At 37.9% G+C, this 17,913-nt stretch overlaps 1 protein-coding gene across 1 annotated transcript in view; it reads right to left on the reverse strand.

Annotated features, from left to right (window-relative positions):
• Window positions 1-4,391: 4,391 nt before the first annotated feature.
• The window catches only part of LOC149240096 (phenylalanyl-tRNA synthetase class IIc family protein), an 88,673-nt gene continuing 75,151 nt past the window's right edge, over window positions 4,392-17,913 (reverse strand). The window contains exons 7-10 of the mRNA XM_089373631.1: window positions 5,722-5,766; window positions 5,510-5,614; window positions 5,187-5,300; window positions 4,392-4,843 (exon numbers count right to left, since the gene is read on the reverse strand). Of these exons, the coding sequence (XP_089229757.1) occupies window positions 4,793-4,843; window positions 5,187-5,300; window positions 5,510-5,614; window positions 5,722-5,766 (315 nt within the window). The 3' untranslated portion in view covers window positions 4,392-4,792. The remainder of the gene's footprint in view (window positions 4,844-5,186; window positions 5,301-5,509; window positions 5,615-5,721; window positions 5,767-17,913) is intronic.

Consider the following 17,913-nt stretch of genomic DNA (forward strand, 5'->3'; position numbering starts at 1 on the left):
AAGGATGAAGAAGACAATCATGGAGCACACAAGGAGTATGAGATTGCATGCAGGATTGACCTTACAGCTTTGGGCGGAAACGTTGATATGCTATTTGCTTAATAAATTGACAGCCTTCATTTTCTTGAATGGCATTTCAAAGGAGGCATGCACAAGTAAAAAGGCAAATTGTTCATTTCTGAAAACTTTTGGTTGTGAAGCATTTGTGCATATTGATAGTTAAAATAGAACAAAGCTTGAAGTAAAATTCAAAAATATTCTTATTTAATATTGGAGTTAATGAATTTGGCTATCGCTTATGGTTTTATGAAAATCACAAAATCATTAAGAGTAAAGATGCAGTATTCAATGAGAAGGTCATATACAAATATCAGTTCCATAGAAGGAAACGGGAAAAGAAAAAGGCAGAACATACAATGTTTGATGAAATCACAAACAAACAAACAAAAAAATAATAATTCCAAAGGTATCAGAAAATCAAAATGTTCAACAACAGTGATAACAAAATATACCTCAAGCTCCTACAAGTGTTATCAGAATATGAACCAAGTTAAGTAGACCTCGTGAAAAATACTCTCTTTCATTGTATTATGTATTATTGATTGATTCTAGAGGACTAGAAACATATGAGGAAGCAACAAAAGTAAAAAACTATAATAAAATGGAAGCAAGGCATGAAAGAAGAAATGGACTCTTGGGTACATAATCATACTTGAGACTTGGTCTTGTTGCCTACAAGCAAAAGAACATTGCAAAATAAATGGATTTACATGAAGGAATAAGATGGAGGCAAAAATAAGTACAAGGCTAGACTCACCGTAAAGAGGTTTGTACAAAAAAAGGTATATATCTTGATAAAATATTCTCCTATTGTCAAAATGACTTCAATTAAAATTATTTTATGCTTAGTGAGAATAGAAGACTAACATCTTGAGTATCTAGATGTAAAAACATAATTTTTTTCCATGGTGACTTGGAGGAAAAAAATTTATATGCAACAACCATAGGGATATGAGGTAAAAGGGAAGGAAAACTTAGTATGCAGATTGAAAAAGAGCTTGTATAGTTTAAAGAAAGCTCCAAGATAGTGGTATTTGAAGTTTGATAGGTTTATGATAGAACAAAGTTATTATAGATATCAATTCAACCATTATGTTTATTTAAAGAGACTACATAATGACAACTATATCATCTTGTTATTGTATATAGATAACATGCTTGTTGTCGGGTTTAACATGCAAGATATAAAATTGATCAAAAGAAAATTAGCTAATTCATTTGCTATGAAGAATTTTGATGTTGCAAAGCAAATCCTTGGTATGAGAACAATAAGAGTAGGATATATCATAAATTAACATTGAAGTGAGTACATTAAAGATATAAAATAAAAGATGCAAAACCAATCAATACACCTTTGGCTAGCCATTTCAAATTAACCAAGAAGATGTGCCCCAATACATAAAAGATAGATTATATGTGCAAGGTATCATATTCATTAGCAATTTGCAATTTGATGTACGTAATGATTTGCATAAGGCTAAATATTACACACGCAGTGGAAGTTGTGAGTAGGTATGAACAATCTAGGTAAAAAGCATTGAAAAACAATGAAGTGGGTTCTTGGGTATTTGAGAGTGGTACTACTAAAGAATTATGCTTTGGAGGTTCAAATACTATTCTACAGGGATATGTCGACTCAGATATGGCAAGTGGTAGAGATTGGTATGAGAACAATAAGAGTAGGATATATCATAAATTAACATTGAAGTGAGTACATTAAAGATATAAAATAAAAGATGCAAAACCAATCAATACACCTTTGGCTAGCCATTTCAAATTAACCAAGAAGATGTGCCCCAATACATAAAAGATAGATTATATGTGCAAGGTATCATATTCATTAGCAATTTGCAATTTGATGTACGTAATGATTTGAATAAGGCTAAATATTACACACGCAGTGGAAGTTGTGAGTAGGTATGAACAATCTAGGTAAAAAGCATTGAAAAACAATGAAGTGGGTTCTTGGGTATTTGAGAGTGGTACTACTAAAGAATTATGCTTTGGAGGTTCAAATACTATTCTACAGGGATATGTCGACTCAGATATGGCAAGTGGTAGAGATAGGGAGAAGGGCACCATGAAGCATGTGTTTACTATAGATGGAACAACAAATTGAATTTCAAAATTGCAGAAGGATGTTGCACTTTCAACAACAAAAGTAGAGTATGTTGTTGCTACAAAGGCTAATAAATAGATGATTTGGTTACATAGATTCATGGAGGAGACGAGAAAGAAGTAGAAAAATAACATGTTGTATTGTGATAGCATGAGTGCCATTCATCTTGCAAAGAACTTAACCTTTCTTTTTAAAGACCAAGTATATACAGCTTAGGTACCATTTCATAGGATCAATTTTTGAAGATGGTGAGGTGTGAAATAGACAAATAAACTAGTATCACATGCAAAGTCAAAGATGACATACATTTCTTGAAGCGGGAGGTTATAGGTGTCGGCACCTAAAAAGCTCCAGGCTCTCCCCACAAAGGTCTCCTAAAAGACAGGGCTTTATTCAAACTGTCAAACTGCCCATTGCGGAAGCTCTCAAGGGTCGATATAGTAACCAACCACCCCAATAAGGTTTCATGGGAGGGGGGTTTCATAATACCTGTTCTTACCTGAATGCTGGTGATACACCATTGCGGAGGTTGAAGTTGGAAACGATACATGCTAGAATCTTGCAAACATGTTAACAAAGGCAGTGACCAAAGAGAAATTGAGTTTTTGCTCAATTTCAGTTAGTTTTCAAGCATGATGATGAAGATGAGAAATTAGCCAAGTCTAAAGTTGAAACATTTCCTAGCAAATGGAGTAGCAATGTTGTTGTAATCAATGTCCAAGTGGGAGATTAATGATTGTGGAGTTTGCTTATCTCCCATATTCAAAGGTCTTGTTTCTAACTGTGTTTGGACCCTAGTTCTTGATGGACTGTTGAGGGACCATGGGGTACAGAGGCAACAATGATAATTCTTTGGAGACCACATTGGCGAGATTTTAGAGATAGCACCGCTGAAGAGAATTTATTTGAATATTTGCCTTGTAAAATATTGTAATTCCATTTTCAATATGGATTGTTCATCATTAGGTCATAGATTTGACAATACATGTTAAGTTAAGGTTTTTTTTCCTAGAAGGCAACCCTTTATTACGAGGAAATTGTATTGGGACCATGTATTATCGAGATAGCATTGTAATTAAGAGGGAAGAGATTGTGAGAGAAAGAAGAGGTTGTAATCTCTTCATTTTGCTGGACGAAATAAAAGGGGCGATTGACTATTTCTCCGTAAATGTAGCCAAACTTAAGTGAACCACGTATATTAATATTTCCTCTCTATTGCTTCATTTTATATTTTACATTGCATTCATTTTTATTTTATTGCTTTGTGAATTTACTCCTAACAAATTAAAAGGAACATAGTAGATAGCAAATCCTGGAGTACTCTATCTATTACCACTTTCATGTATTTCTCAAAAGTAAGCTCTCAAATCTCAATGGCCTAATACAATAGACAAACAAACCAATAGCACTTTGAACATTTGAGTACTCTATCTATTACCACTTTCTTGTATTTCTCAAAAGTAAGCTCTCAAATCTCAATGGCCTAATACAATAGACAAACAAACCAATAGCACTTTGAACATTTGCAAAGCTTGGCAATAGCTTGTTGCAATTATCACCACAAACAACCTCTAAAACAAAGTAGATCAAACCTTACAAGCCACATGACCATACAAGTCTCGATAATTCCTTACCACATTAACGCAATAATGCAATTTATTCTTGTTGGGCCGTCTTAGAAAGTGCAAATGCTTTTCATACTATATGACTAGTTCAACAGAATGCAAGTGTCAGAAATTACACTATTCTATCTGAACCGTTCGTTATAATTGATATCATTCATAAAACATCGCAGTTAATACTTCTAGGAAACCCTACAGACTTTGTAGACAACATCCAAATCTCACTGAGAATTGAGCACTGAGCACTAAGGTACAATCATTAAGGTGTATAATGGAAAGAATAAGCATAGCAGATCAATTAGCATTTACAGGGATCGGTACATAATAAAAGTCCATACAGATTTCCCTGAAGATAAACATTGGCCGTATTCATTTAGGCCTTATGTGTAGCTTCTGTCAAATTCGATCTCAATTAATCTAACTTGCAAATTAAATTACTTAATGCAGCTGTTACGTCCATCTCATTGATGGTGCAACAGTGATTAATCACCTTTACATTTTCAAATCAACGTATTCAAAACCGTTAAAAGTTCTATTTAATGCCAGTACGTACATGTTGGGAAATATTTTAGCATAAGAAAGTCGAATGATTCATCAGAAATCGAAAGTCGAATGATACTTTATTTTCACGAAAATTACAGTAACCATCGATTGAAGCAGGCATTCCACTACATATGATAGAATCCTTCTGTCATACAAATTCCATGCTTCAGATACCGCAGCACTAAGGTCTTTGCTTCTAACTCGAAAACATGAATTCAGGTCTCCTTTCACCCTAAGTAACATTGAAGTAAATTTAATGCATTTGTAATCTTATTGCCTGGCTGAAAGAATGCTGCTACTTCACGGGGAGAATAATCTCCTGTTTAAGCTCCTTTAATTAAACATCAAATGATCCCAATAGAATTTGTTTGTCACAAAGAATGTACGAAAATGTGCAAATGGGATAGCAGACAATCTCAAAACAGATTAAAAAAACAAAAAACCACAATTATCTAATGGTCACATTCAACTTGTTTTCCACTTCGTCTCTGACACGACCCTGCACTCCACAAAGCACCAGGAAAGTGTCACATATTCCAATATTTCCATTGTCCAATCACTTTCTTATATTTTAACAAGAATATGCATGTCAAGTAAGGGTAGATTAGAATATGCATCTCAAGTAAGGGTAGACTGAGTGGCTGAGGTGGGATGTTAACTCCCTCACCATTCAGAGTCGATTCCCTGAAATGACATGCTTAACCTGTATTGATTAGGCTCAAGGAGTAGGCAGCCCCAGGGAGTTTTCACTCCATCCGTGGTCAATACGGGACATCTCAGCTCTTGCTTAGTCATTAGGTCATTACTGTTGAAAAAAAACAACAAGAATATGCATGCAATACCTGTAATTGGTTAATCTCTTCATCAGTAAGAGAACGCTCCATGGAACGATACGTAATTCTGTAACAGTGACTGGTCATTCCTTTCTTATTTGTAAAATTATCAATCAAAGATACCTGCCATGGATCACCAACTTATAAATTAAAATTTAATTTCAGATTTCCTGCCACTTTTTCAAATTATCATCGAAAAGGCTCAGACTTTTATCTACTTAAATTCCTTTTTTTTCATGTTATCATTTCTAAGAAGACATTTTTCTAGATTATAAAAATCCGTTGTTTGTTCGGAATACCACAGAAGACTCGTCGCGTACAATGTGTTTTACCTGCTCTGCAAGATCCCCAGCAACGCCACGTACAACTTCACAGAAATTGTTTTCAGTAAATGATTCACTGATCCAAAAACTTATATCCTTGTAACAAGGAGGGAACTGCCAAAACCAAATGCAGTCCAGATTAGAATAAGTATGTACGTTTTCTTTGATTTGAATAACTCAGAAAGAACACACAATTTGTTAAAAATTATTAATCAATGTACCTTTGAAAAAGGCTTAAACTTGACACCAAGCTGTCCACTGGAAAACTGCAAATATGGAAACCTTTAAATCAGCTATGGTTTCACGTCATTGTTTTGAAGTTGCTTGAAAAGAAATCAATATTTTCTAGATGTATTTGAACTCTTAGCAATACTAATTAGTGCTTATTACAGATTAAGCAACCATGAAATTTATTTCCAAAAATGAGAAAAAACATGCAAAAGAAAAGATATAAGATCCAGAAGTTCGAAGATCCAACACAGTCCTATATAACAAATTCTTAAAACTGAAAATTCTCCAAACCTACATAAACATGAGCAATGTTGAAAGTTAAAACCTTGGCAAACCATAGCTGTGAAGTAGAGGGAAGAAATAAAAGGAGATTATAAAGAACATAAATGACTCATCATCTAAACAAAATCAATAAGGCTGCAAAGCATTCTTTTTTTTTGGAACATTTCACCAAAACATTTTCTGATCAAAGACAGCTCTAAGGACTGTTCTTGCATGTTTTAACGAAAAATCCCTATGATGAAGCCTGAAGGCAGTTCAGGATACACATAAGCAACAAAGCAGAAAAGCAAAGGAAGGCAAAGTTTTGGCCAGCAGACAGATGAGAAAAATTTGAAGACATAGCAACATCAACCCACCAACCAGAGGCAAGTGCTATCACTGTGGAAAACTCGGTCATTGTGAGGACTGCAGAAAAAAGTACGATTTTTCTCATTCACGGCCTAAGAGGCATTCAGTAGTTATGTCACAAAAAAAAGCATGAGAGCAATAGTGATAATAAAAAAGCAGAAAGAGACTAAAGATTCCTTACTAGTTCATTGGCGTCCAAAACTTATACATCTAAACAGGCATAGCATATAGACTTGTGCCACAAGGCATATGATACATAAAAAGGGTGGTTTACTTCATGTGCATCATAATAAAAATCAAGAAGAGACAATTGCTTTACGGGATGACAGGGCACACAAGTAAAGGGCCGAGGAACAATCCTCGTGAGAATGCCTAATGGAGGTGTCAAAGATGTACAGTGTGTTACACGTACAAGGCTTGAAGAATAACCTGGTACCTGTGAGTCATATTGTGAAGTAACATTTCATGATTGAATCTAATGAAGATAAGAGTCTCTTAAAAGTAAAAGCGAAACCACTATAGAGTGGTTGTTGAAGTTGTTTGGTCTCTAGAGACTTACTGATATAACAGCAGGAAGCAAGGTTGAGAATTCTGAATAACACCAAAGGGCAACTCTAGCACCAAAGGTCTGGATATGAGAATATCTTGTCTACCAAAGTCTTGCACTTTCAAGGAAACTTGATATGGTACAACATTTACCTCTGCATCACCAGAAGAAAAGTGTTTGTGAATCTTGCATTTTGTTTAAGTAATATAGGGATACAATTGACAAGAAAATACGAATCCAAACAGAGCAGGCTTGCAATTAGAATAGGTGGATAGAGATATTTGTGGTCACAAGAAAACTCCAATTTTGACAAGTGCAAAGTACTTTATAATATTCAATGATGACCTTTTATGAAATATTTGGGTGTACTTAATCAAGTACAAGTCAAATGTCTTTGAAATATTCTTGGAGTTAAGAGCCATTGTTGAGAAGCAAAGTGGAAGAAGATTAATGTTCTCAGAGCAGATAATGAAGGGGAATATAAACTTAATGACCTTCACAAGTAGTGCAAAGCTCACAGCATTTGCAGGCATCTTATGTTAATTTTTGTAGCTCGGGTAGGTACTTTTGCACAGGCCTTGTGTCTTGTGTCTAGGCATGCAGAAGTCGCCCACATTCTCCTAAGAACCCTTGCTCTATGTTGAGCAAGTTGCTAATATAACTCTGCCCAAGTCTAACTTAGGAAAAAACACATATTAATATGCTCGCTTATTGAACTAATAGAAACTAAGGAAAAGTAAAGTGATTTACTTTAGTAAGTTTTAATCTTAGCCATTGATCTCAAGAGAGGTGAGACCTAATCTCGGCCATTAATCACTCTGAGATTAGGGTTAGTGTTTTAGCTCAATGTAAAGTTATAAAAGCAAGGGTAGGGAGAAGGAGGATCTACACCATACAATGGCACTAGCCTCATGAGGAGTGTGATACTCCAAAGTGTTGGGTTCGAGGTGTTGAAATTCGATTGCAAATTGAATTTCTAATCATGATAATTATTTGTGACTGATATATATGCTTCCTTTTAGCATTTACATTATTCAGTTATGTCATCAAGCAATTACACATTCAAAAACATAAAGAAAGTAGAGATCATAGTGCACAAGAGACACCAGAGATTAGGCCAGTGGCCAGGGAAAAACCCACAAGGGGAAAACCCAGCAAATCCTTTCTTATAAAATCATCTTCAACAAGAGAAATCCAAGTCAGTGGTAACTAGATAACCATTCTCCAAATCCCAAGCCAGCCCTCCAAGATTTCCAGCATGAGATGCTTCAAACACATATGTCATGCCATAGAGATACTTTGCATTGTTCTTTTAGAAGATACTGCTTCAGACTTCACTTTCCTTCACAGAGATATGTAGCCTCAGATTTTCGCCTTCCACAGATAAATAGCTTCAGATAGACCTTGCATTTTAGAGATATGTATGCTGATCCGAAGTACACTTTTGGGAGGATACGTATGGGCTATTTATAGCCTTCTAGTCATGCGAATGGGTGCCACATGAAGCTGAGCCGACCTTATACTTGGAGAGCCAACTTGGCAATTTGGAGGACACATAAATAGACTATAAAAATTCAATTTTGTTCTCTTGCAAAGGCCATGACAAACAAGCCTTTCAAGGCTTTTCTTTTGACAAATAAAAAGCATGAAGATCATGATTAATAAATAATAATCTTATTAAATACATCAATGATTTTACTATTATGAAGACCAACCATAGCTACATACTTCAACACGAGGGAGTGCAGAGAGGCTGAAAATCTAGATCTACAGAGAAGATCAAGCACCAATCTAGGGCAGATCTGCTAGATCAGATCCAAGGTTATTTTGTATTCTCTATTTTTTCAGTTGGGCCATTATCCCAGGACGAAAGCCCAAGTAGGTTCTAAATCATTGTTAATGATGAATTGATTTGATTGGGTAGAAATTTGTTTGTGTCATTGTGATTGAGATCTTTATTTAGATTTGCTTCCATTGTATTTGTTAGGAACCTAGTTATTGTGTGTTTATTCAGTGAGTTTTATGCTAGGAATTAAATGTCAGGTGCTAGATTCTAAAAACTAACATGGTATCAAAGCTAGAACTCTGAAAAAAATTGATCTCGAGATCAAAGGTGTCAAGTTCATATTGTATCGTTGGGGCTAGGTTTGGTGACAATCATACGAGTGAAATTCTTCAGGGGGGCCACAATAAATTGGCCAAATAGCCAAAGAGATTTTTTTTTAAAAAGGGTTGAATTTCTTTTAAAGTTCACATTTCGAAAAAAAAAATGTGGGGGGCCAACAGGCCTGACGTACCACCCAGCCGTTGCGGCAATCAGTAGTTGCCAGGCCAACCAACCCGCAGGAAGACCATTTGCACAAAGGAGTGGTCAGACGAAGCAAACTGCTTGGGGCACAAATCACCACAACAGTTGTAGTTGACGGGCAAAGCAATCGCTGGTTGTCGACAAGGAGATCAGACACACCAACTACAAGGGCCACTCATCGTTGGGCGTAGAAAAGGATCGATAACTTGCAGAAACACAGCGCGAGAGTCAACTGGTAATTGTTAGCCACAAACAATCAAGGTTCTGAAACAAAGAATCGAGGGGGTGGCAAAATGCTACCAGCGGATGGATAAATCATTCTGTAGAGTTTGACAAGAAAGGCGCATGTGCTAGGGCAACCGCCAGCCACATATCAACCATCTCAACAGATTGCGAGGGGTCAAAATGTAGCAGCTCGGTAGGGCCACCGGAACACACTCAGTCCTACCAACATAGAGGAAGTAGAGGTGGTATGAAAGATGTTGGATTAGACAATGAGTAACATCGTGACAAAAGCTAGTTGGGGTGGAGACTAGTAGAGCAAGAGACTGACAGGATGAAAGGACAACAGATCCGACCTGTAGTGGAAGTGGCAGGGAGGTGTTGAGGTGCAGCAAAGAGTTGGTGGCGAATAAGGGAATCGACCATAGTGGCCGACACAATATGAGCCGCCAGCAGAGCAACAAATCGAGCCATAATTGTCACCGGAAGCATGAGGAAAGGAACTGTTGAGGAGTTATGTGCACTGGTTGAAAGAGTGGACGCTAGTTCGCAATAGTGGATTGGACCAACAGCGTAATGGGTGGTGGTAGAGAAGGAAAAGAGCTATTGAGGAGTTGTTCACACTAGTTGAAAGAGAGGACGATAGTTGGCAGCAGTGGATTGGACCAATAGCACAGAGGTTGGTGGCACTAGGTAGAGAAGCAGCAGCGAAAGGCTGCAGAGGTGGGGAGCACCAGCAAGGGTGTTGTTGGTCGAACAACAAGGGATTTGATGGTCAAACAGTTGGTGTTCGAGCTAGGAAAATAGCCAACAACGTCACATGAGGCCAAGTTGAGGGAGGATTTGGTGCCCAAGTTTGTGGGTGCAGAAGCCAGTCTGTTGAGGATCGTGCCGTGAGCAAGGTGTTACGTTGGGCATGATCGAGTAACTACGAGATGCCTTGGTCAGCAAGGAGTCGATGGGCAAGGGATCTACTGAGACAAGGTGTGGGTAGAAGTGTCGACAGGGTTTAATCAACAAAGCATGGTACGAAGGACAGTACTAGTAGTGCAACCAACATGATTGGCAGAGGTCAACCCTCAGAGGGAGAGAGGGAAACCGTACCAATCGAGGGATTGGCAACAGAGATCATGGGTGTCTCAAGGGACCGAGATAAACCCACAACAATGTTAGGACTTAGCACAGGAGCAATGGCAAGAAGCATCGTAGTGACAAAGAACAAGGAGCAAGAGGCTCCAAAGGTTGAGGAAACTGAGAGGAAAGCAACCTTCAGGTTTAGGTAGGGAGGAGCAACCAATAGATTCCTCCAAGTTTGTCAAGAAGGTTGTTCAGGAGCAAGAGGCTTCTAGGAACAATGCCATGGGAAGTTGGACTTCAAGGATCTTTCTAGACCAGGTGGCAGAGAAGGCTTCCAATTCAGAGGGAGCAACCAAAGCAATGGATACAAGTCTAGGATCGAAGACAATTCCAAGGGTTTCAAGTACCTCCCTCGCTAAGAGGGAGTATTAATTTTTATAGCTTGGGCAAGTACTTCTGCACAAGCCTTGTGTCTAGGCGTGCAGAAGTCGCCTGCATTCTCCTTAGAACACTTGCTCTAGGTTGAGCAAGTTGCTAATGTAACTTAGCCTAAGTCTAACTTACGGAAAAGAACGTATTAATATGTTGGCTTATTGAGCTAATAGAAACTTAGAAAAAGTAAAGTATTTTACTTTAGTGATAAGTTTTAATCTTAACCATTGATCTCAAGTAAAACGAGATCTAATCTCAGCTGCTAATCACTTTAAAATTAAAGTTAGGGTTAGAGTTTTAGTTCAATGTAGAGTTATAAAAGCAAGGCTAGAGAGAGAGAGAAGATACACCATATAATTGCACTAGCCGCAAGAGGAGTGTGATACTCCAGAGTGTTGGGTCCAAAGGAGTGCAAAGAGGCTGGAGATCCAAATCTGCAGAGAATATTGAACACCAATCTAGAGCAGATTTGCTAGATCAAATCTAGGTTTATTTTATATTCTACATTTTCTCAGTTGGGCCATTATCCCAGTACGGAAGCCCAAGTAGGTTCTGAATTATTCTTAATGATGAATTGATTTGATTGGGTAGAAATATGTTTGTCATTGTGATTGAGATCATTATTTAACTTCCACTATATTTGTTAGGAACCTAGCTATGTGTTTATTCAATAAGTTATATGCTAGGAATTAAATGCCAGGTGTTGGGTTCTGAAAAGTTGAAAACTAACAGCGTACTCCACAACAACATGGCATTGCAAAGCGAATAAATAGAATGATTGTGTACATGGCAAGGATCACACTTTCAAGGCAAAAAAATCTCAAACAATCTGGGTTGTTGCAGCCTATACAACAATATACCTAATTGATTTGAGCCCAAATAACACTGAGGAACATCACACCTAAAGAAGCATTAACTAGTAGGATGCCACATGGAAATCGTCTCAAAACTTATGATTTGTATATATATATGCACATATACGAAAAGAAGAAAAAAGTCTGAGCTAAAAAACAAGCAAAAAACGCAGTTTTGTTAGGTACAATAAAGAGTCCAAAGCATATAGGCTCTTTGATATAGAACAAAAGATATAATAGTCTATAAATATGTTGTCTTTAATGGAGACTATAGGCAAGAAGAATCAAATCAATTTCTTTTAGAATATCCACATATACCAAAAGATAAAAAGTCTAAACTAAAAGCAAAAGCAGAAAACACATTTTTGTAGGGCATAAATAGTCTGTAAAGATGTTGTCTTTAATGGAGGCCATGGGCAAGAAGAATCAAATCAAATTGTTGTAGCATGACTTGTAGAAGATAAAGATGATACTTAAGAGGTTGAAAAAGAGGGGAGGGGAGGAGGGGGCGTGGGGGGGCAATCCAAAAGATGACAATAAGAGCAATCCAGTACCAAGTCATAATGAGGAGGTTAGCACCAACAAGGCAAGCAGTAACAAATCATCTCCATAGATCAAGAAATTCCCAAAGTAACATATACAAACAATTATGGATTGAAAGCCATAAGAGCTACTACCTCGAATCAATAAAGGAGGAAAGAGGTCAAGAGGACTAACAAAGAGCTTCACATCAAGTAAATGTTGTTGTGATGGGCACGAGTTTGAATTCACAGGAAAAGAACATGGAAAAAAGAATAGGAAAAGGTAATGTAAGAGGAATATAACACAATAAAAAGATGACAGATATAAGAACTTGACAAAATAATTGAAGTAAAATATGTTATATGTTGCTTGTGGATCTAAAAGATAATGTATAATTAGTGGCTAAAGGCTTTGCACAAACTGGTGTCAAAAAATTTTGCACCTATACTTAAGATGAAACAAATTAGATTGTTGTTAGCCATTGCAGCTTACTTAAGTGTATATGCAACTGCCCCGAGGCTCTATTCAAAGATACATGGGCACATCTTATATGTAAGTTGTAAAAGGCACGATATGGTGCGAAGCAGACTACTAGATCCTCATATGCAAGTATTGAGAATTACTTCAAAACCAATAGTTCTAAAAAAATGCCATCAGATACAAACTTACTACTAGATCCTCATATGCAAGTATTGAGAATTACTTCAAAACCAATAGTTTTTAAAAAATACCATCAGATACAACTTACATGTCAAAAGCAAAGAGTTGGATAACATACTGATTATTATAAATAATAACAACAATAGTAATCCATCTTTAAGGTCGCAGCTAGCTAGACACCAAATTTGATTTTTGGGACACCCTTGTTTGTGGGAAAAGGGTCCCCCTTTGTGAGGCGATTTGACTGCTTATGTTGAGAAATCTAGGGTAGCAAGTATAGATGATTTCTCTAACTTATGATAACTGCTTGCGAATACTTTTTAATATTTGCTTATTAGGTTCTTCTTTAGCTTGATTATTATTGTGTTCTCTTCATCAAACAGTTACCGAAACATAAAGAACAATGAGACAAAGGACACAAGATGTAGGCTATCATCCAGGGCCAAAACCTCTCCAAGCTTGAGAGGAAAACCCATCGAAATTTTCTTCTTATAGAATCTTCAATTAATGAATTCCAAGACCTAGACCCTTGACCTAATAACCACTCCAAGACCAAGTCAATGCTTCTTCTTGATGAACTTCTCCTTCTCCAAGTCAACGTTAGTCAAGCTTGTACCACAGCTTCAGATTTCAGCGCTAACTCAGGATTTCGGCTAGCTATTACAGCCCTGCACTTTTGGCCTCTTTTGTGGAAACCCTAGGTCACACGTGTAGCTGGAATATGGACAGATTATCCTCCTTTTGACTTCGCTTGACCTGGACTCCCTTCCTTGACTATTCGGCTTGTTAATTTGACCTTCTATGACCCAACTTCGGCTCCCTTTAAGTGGCTGCAATTTTTGGCTTTTACCGCTGTAAATGATGCCCTAACCTTCACACATGTGGAGGAGAATTAGCCCAAAACAGATCAAAAAAAGTTTCGCTTTTCTTCCTTCTTACTTGACTGTGTATTATGCTCCTTACTCTTCCTTGATCGAACTCTTCTTGATGCTTGAGTGAGTGATGCTTTAGTGAGGCCGAGTTCTCCTTTATATAGCCCTTCATGAGCCCTCAAATAGGCCGACTTCATCTTCTAGAGAGGTTGACTAGCTCCTTTGTAGGCTGACTTGATCATAAGCACTTGACAAGGTCTTGGAGGGTTATTTGACTTGACTTTGACTTGAATAATTTTTCTTACAATATGTAACATGCCCAAGAAGGGTTATTTATACATGATAATGACTCTTTTGACTTTATAGACTCAATGACAAATCCTAGAAGCTATCAATGGGAGCTTGACCTAAAATAAATTTCCCTTGAGCATGGAACCCATGCCTCAAGAACAATAATATTCTTGAGGATGGTATGTGCCCTACGAAGAAGTCCCAAAACATGAAGACTCTTGAATAAAGAAAAGTTCATGACATCGTGAGGAGGGGTTCTTCAAGTAGTTGATTGTCCCATCATCTCCACCTGAGGAGTTGTTATAGATCCCTAATTAAGAGGGAGCCTGGAAACAAGTTTCTTACTTGGTAGAAACTTGGAAGCAAAATTCCTAAGCCAAGAGGGAGCTTAGGTAGATTCCTTCCGTAGGAATGAGTACATTCCTTCATTGGAATAGGTATGTCCTCCCTAATTAAGAGAGAGAGATAGACACATCATTATCGTCTTCACTTGGGAAGACAGAATGGAGGATTGGTTAAACATTTAGCATCGATGCTCTTTAAGGATGAGTTAGGGCATCCAAGATAAGAGTAGTCGTAGAGGACCGATATTCTTTGAGGACTAGGAATCCAAGATAAGAATAGTCCTGGTGGAACACAACTTGAGAACCCGGTGGGGTATGTTCCGAGAGAGATAATGATAAAGGTGTCTATACATCATTGGTCTCGCCAACATTGAGCTCAGATCTTGTGGAGAGATAGAGTTGTTCGTCAAGGCCTTGCTATGTGACAATGCTGGTTGATATGATGCTAAACAAATGGGTTACAAATCTAACTCTTCTTATGAGAATTCTTTAGATTGAGAATGACCAAGTACCATTAAGAATACCTCCCTAGTTAAGAGGGAGTGTTGAAAAGTGTAACTAGGTTCGGTCTCCATAATGACGTGTAATTTTGATTTTATGTAATTGATGCAAAGAAGAAAAATGAAATTATTATTGTAATGCTTGTCTCGTGGGTTTCATGAGCAAGAAATTTTGTTTTTAGGTAAGGCTCCCATTGTGAGCCCTTAGGATTGATCATAAAGTCAAATTGAGTCAATGTCATGTATGAAGGGCCCTTCTTAGGCATGTTACATATTTGTATGAGTCATTAAAAGTTTAAAAAGGCCCTCCAAGACCAAGCTAAAGCATCTCCTTCAAGTCGGCTTCAAGATGGAATAAAGAATCTACATCAAAGGACATGTCGACTCACATACAACTCATGTCGGCTTATTTTAAATGGGTAGCCACTATAAATACGCAGCTCGGCCTCATTTCAGAAGCAAGAATTTCGGTCAAGGTGAAGTCTACAATAGGAAGTGTGAGAATCACTAAGAAAGGAGTCTAATAATCAGTGAAGAGGAGGAGGATCAGATCGAAGCATTTGGCACTGTTTTTGGGCTAGTATCTTCACACGTGTGACAAGAAAACTAGGGTTTTTGTAGTGATGTTATAACAGTCCAAGAGGAAGCAATTAAAGGATCTCCAAATCAGCTCTATTGCTAGTCGAGTTCACTTAGAAGAGTCTCCAAAGATAGTGAAGAAGGGAAACACCTCCAAACTTGTTTCTACTCCTCCCACATGTGAGATTGCAGAAGTACGAACTACAAATCTGTGGAAAGAGACCAAAATTTCAAAGTGCAGACAATTTGACTTGCGTTGACCAAAGAAGAAGGAAAGAGCAATAAGTTTGATTCAAGAAGGATCTCGTCAAGGAAGGTTTGTGACTTGGTCTTGGAGAGGCAAATAGGTCAAGGGTCTTGGTCTTGGTATTCATCAATTGATGTCTCTATAAGAAGAAGAATTTGTTTGGGTTTTCCTCTCAAGTGGGAAATGTTTTTGGCCTGATAGCCTACATTCTGTGCCTGTTGTCCCTTTATTGTTTATGCTTTGGTGGCTATTTGATGAAGAAGAACACTATAATAATCTAACTAAAGAGAAGATCCTAATCGATTGAAGTAAAAATCATTCACAAGCAATTATCAATAATAGAGAAACCACCTAATCTTGATGCCCTATATTTCTCAACATGTTCCACCAGGACTAATCTTGGATTCCCAACCCTTAAAGAATATCGGTCCTTTACGACTACTCTTATTTTGGATGCCCAAACACATCCTCAAAGAGTATCGGATGCCATATGCTTACTGAATCCTCCATTCTTTCTTCCCAGGTGAAGACAAGAATGGTGTGTCTATCTCTCCCTCTCAACTAGGGAGGATATACCCATTTCAATGAAGGAATGTACCCATTCATATAAAAGGAATGTACCCAAGCTCCCTCTTAACCAAGAACTTGACCAAGCTCCCTCTCAACTAGGGACTTGCTTCCAGCAGCTCTCTAGGTGGAGATCATGGGACAATCTGCTGCTTGAAGGGCTCCTTCTTTTGATGTCATGAATTTCATCTTCTTTGATATGGAGCCTTCATCTTTTGGGACTTCTTTGTAGGGCTCAGACCATCCATCACTTTCATTTATGAATTATGTTAGTCATGTCATCCTTCCTTTCATCGGAAAGTGATTCATTAGTCCATGTCTAGCCTTCCTTCATACCTTGCTACCTTCTTCACATCATGTTTCCTTTAGCATCTTTTATCCTACCACATGAGTATTAGTTGTAGATGACATATACAACTCTTCCTGTGGTAGCCCTACATTAGCCCAACCAGATATTGTTCAAAAACCAAGAATGAACATTAAGTCAAAATTACCTTTGTGATGGTCTTTTCATCGTGACATTTGCTTGTTGTAACATCAACATCTTGCATACCTATTGACACATTGTTAATTTAAGGTATGTTCTATGCTTACAGCAATTTATTTCAATTTTCACAGTTAGCTCAATATCTTTTCCAAATTAGCAATCACATAAGCATTAAAGTAAACTGTAGATAGAACATAAACATAAATCGCAGAAGACAAGCCAAGACAAGAGGACACAAGATGTGGCGCTAGCCAGGGACAAACCCCAATGTGGGAAACCCTTGATCAATTCTTCTTATATGTTCTTCAATAGTTCAGCAGAGACAGAGAGAGAGATAGTACGTTTACAACAGAAGTCAACACTTTGACTTATCTAGATAAGAGCATAGATCATCTCTAAGAAGATGATACATGAGATCAGTTGAAGACATGCTGCTTCAACTAATTCTCCAAGGTGGCTCCTTCACCTATCGTTGTGCTGCATTTCGTCATCATGTTGCACCTCACCACGCTGCACCATGTTGCACCCATCATCACTATGTTGCATCTCATCACACTTCATTAATCACGACTGTACCCAGTACTGTACTGCACTATGTGCCATTGCTGCACCATGTTGCCATCCTGACCTATGTGCTGGCTGCACCTTGCTTGCTTGTTGTCCCTAGCATGCTTGTTGTTGCATGCTAGTTGTCCCTTACATGCTAGTTGTAACATTGCATGCTTGGTGTATTTGTTGCTAAGTACCATACAACTGTCCCAATGTTAGTTAGTTGTCCCTTGCATGTTGCTCTCCTTCGGAGACAAATGCTCCGACTGTTTCGGCAGTTCTAACAGTTCGGTTGTTCCCAGCAGTTCCGATTGTTCCCGGCAGTCCCGGATTTTCCGGCTTTTCCGACAGTTCTGACAATTCTGACATTTCCGACTTTTCCGGCAGTTCCGGCTTTTCCAGCTTTTCCGGTAGTTCCGGTTTTTCCAGCTTTTCCGTTAGTTCCAGCTTTTCTGGATTTTCCAACAGTTCCGGCTTTTCCAACAGTTCCGGCT

This window comes from Pinus tabuliformis, chromosome 8, assembly GCF_031772625.1.
Source record: "Pinus tabuliformis cultivar Carrire ecotype Pingquan chromosome 8, CPIR1, whole genome shotgun sequence".
Classification (NCBI taxonomy): domain Eukaryota; kingdom Viridiplantae; phylum Streptophyta; class Pinopsida; order Pinales; family Pinaceae; genus Pinus; species Pinus tabuliformis.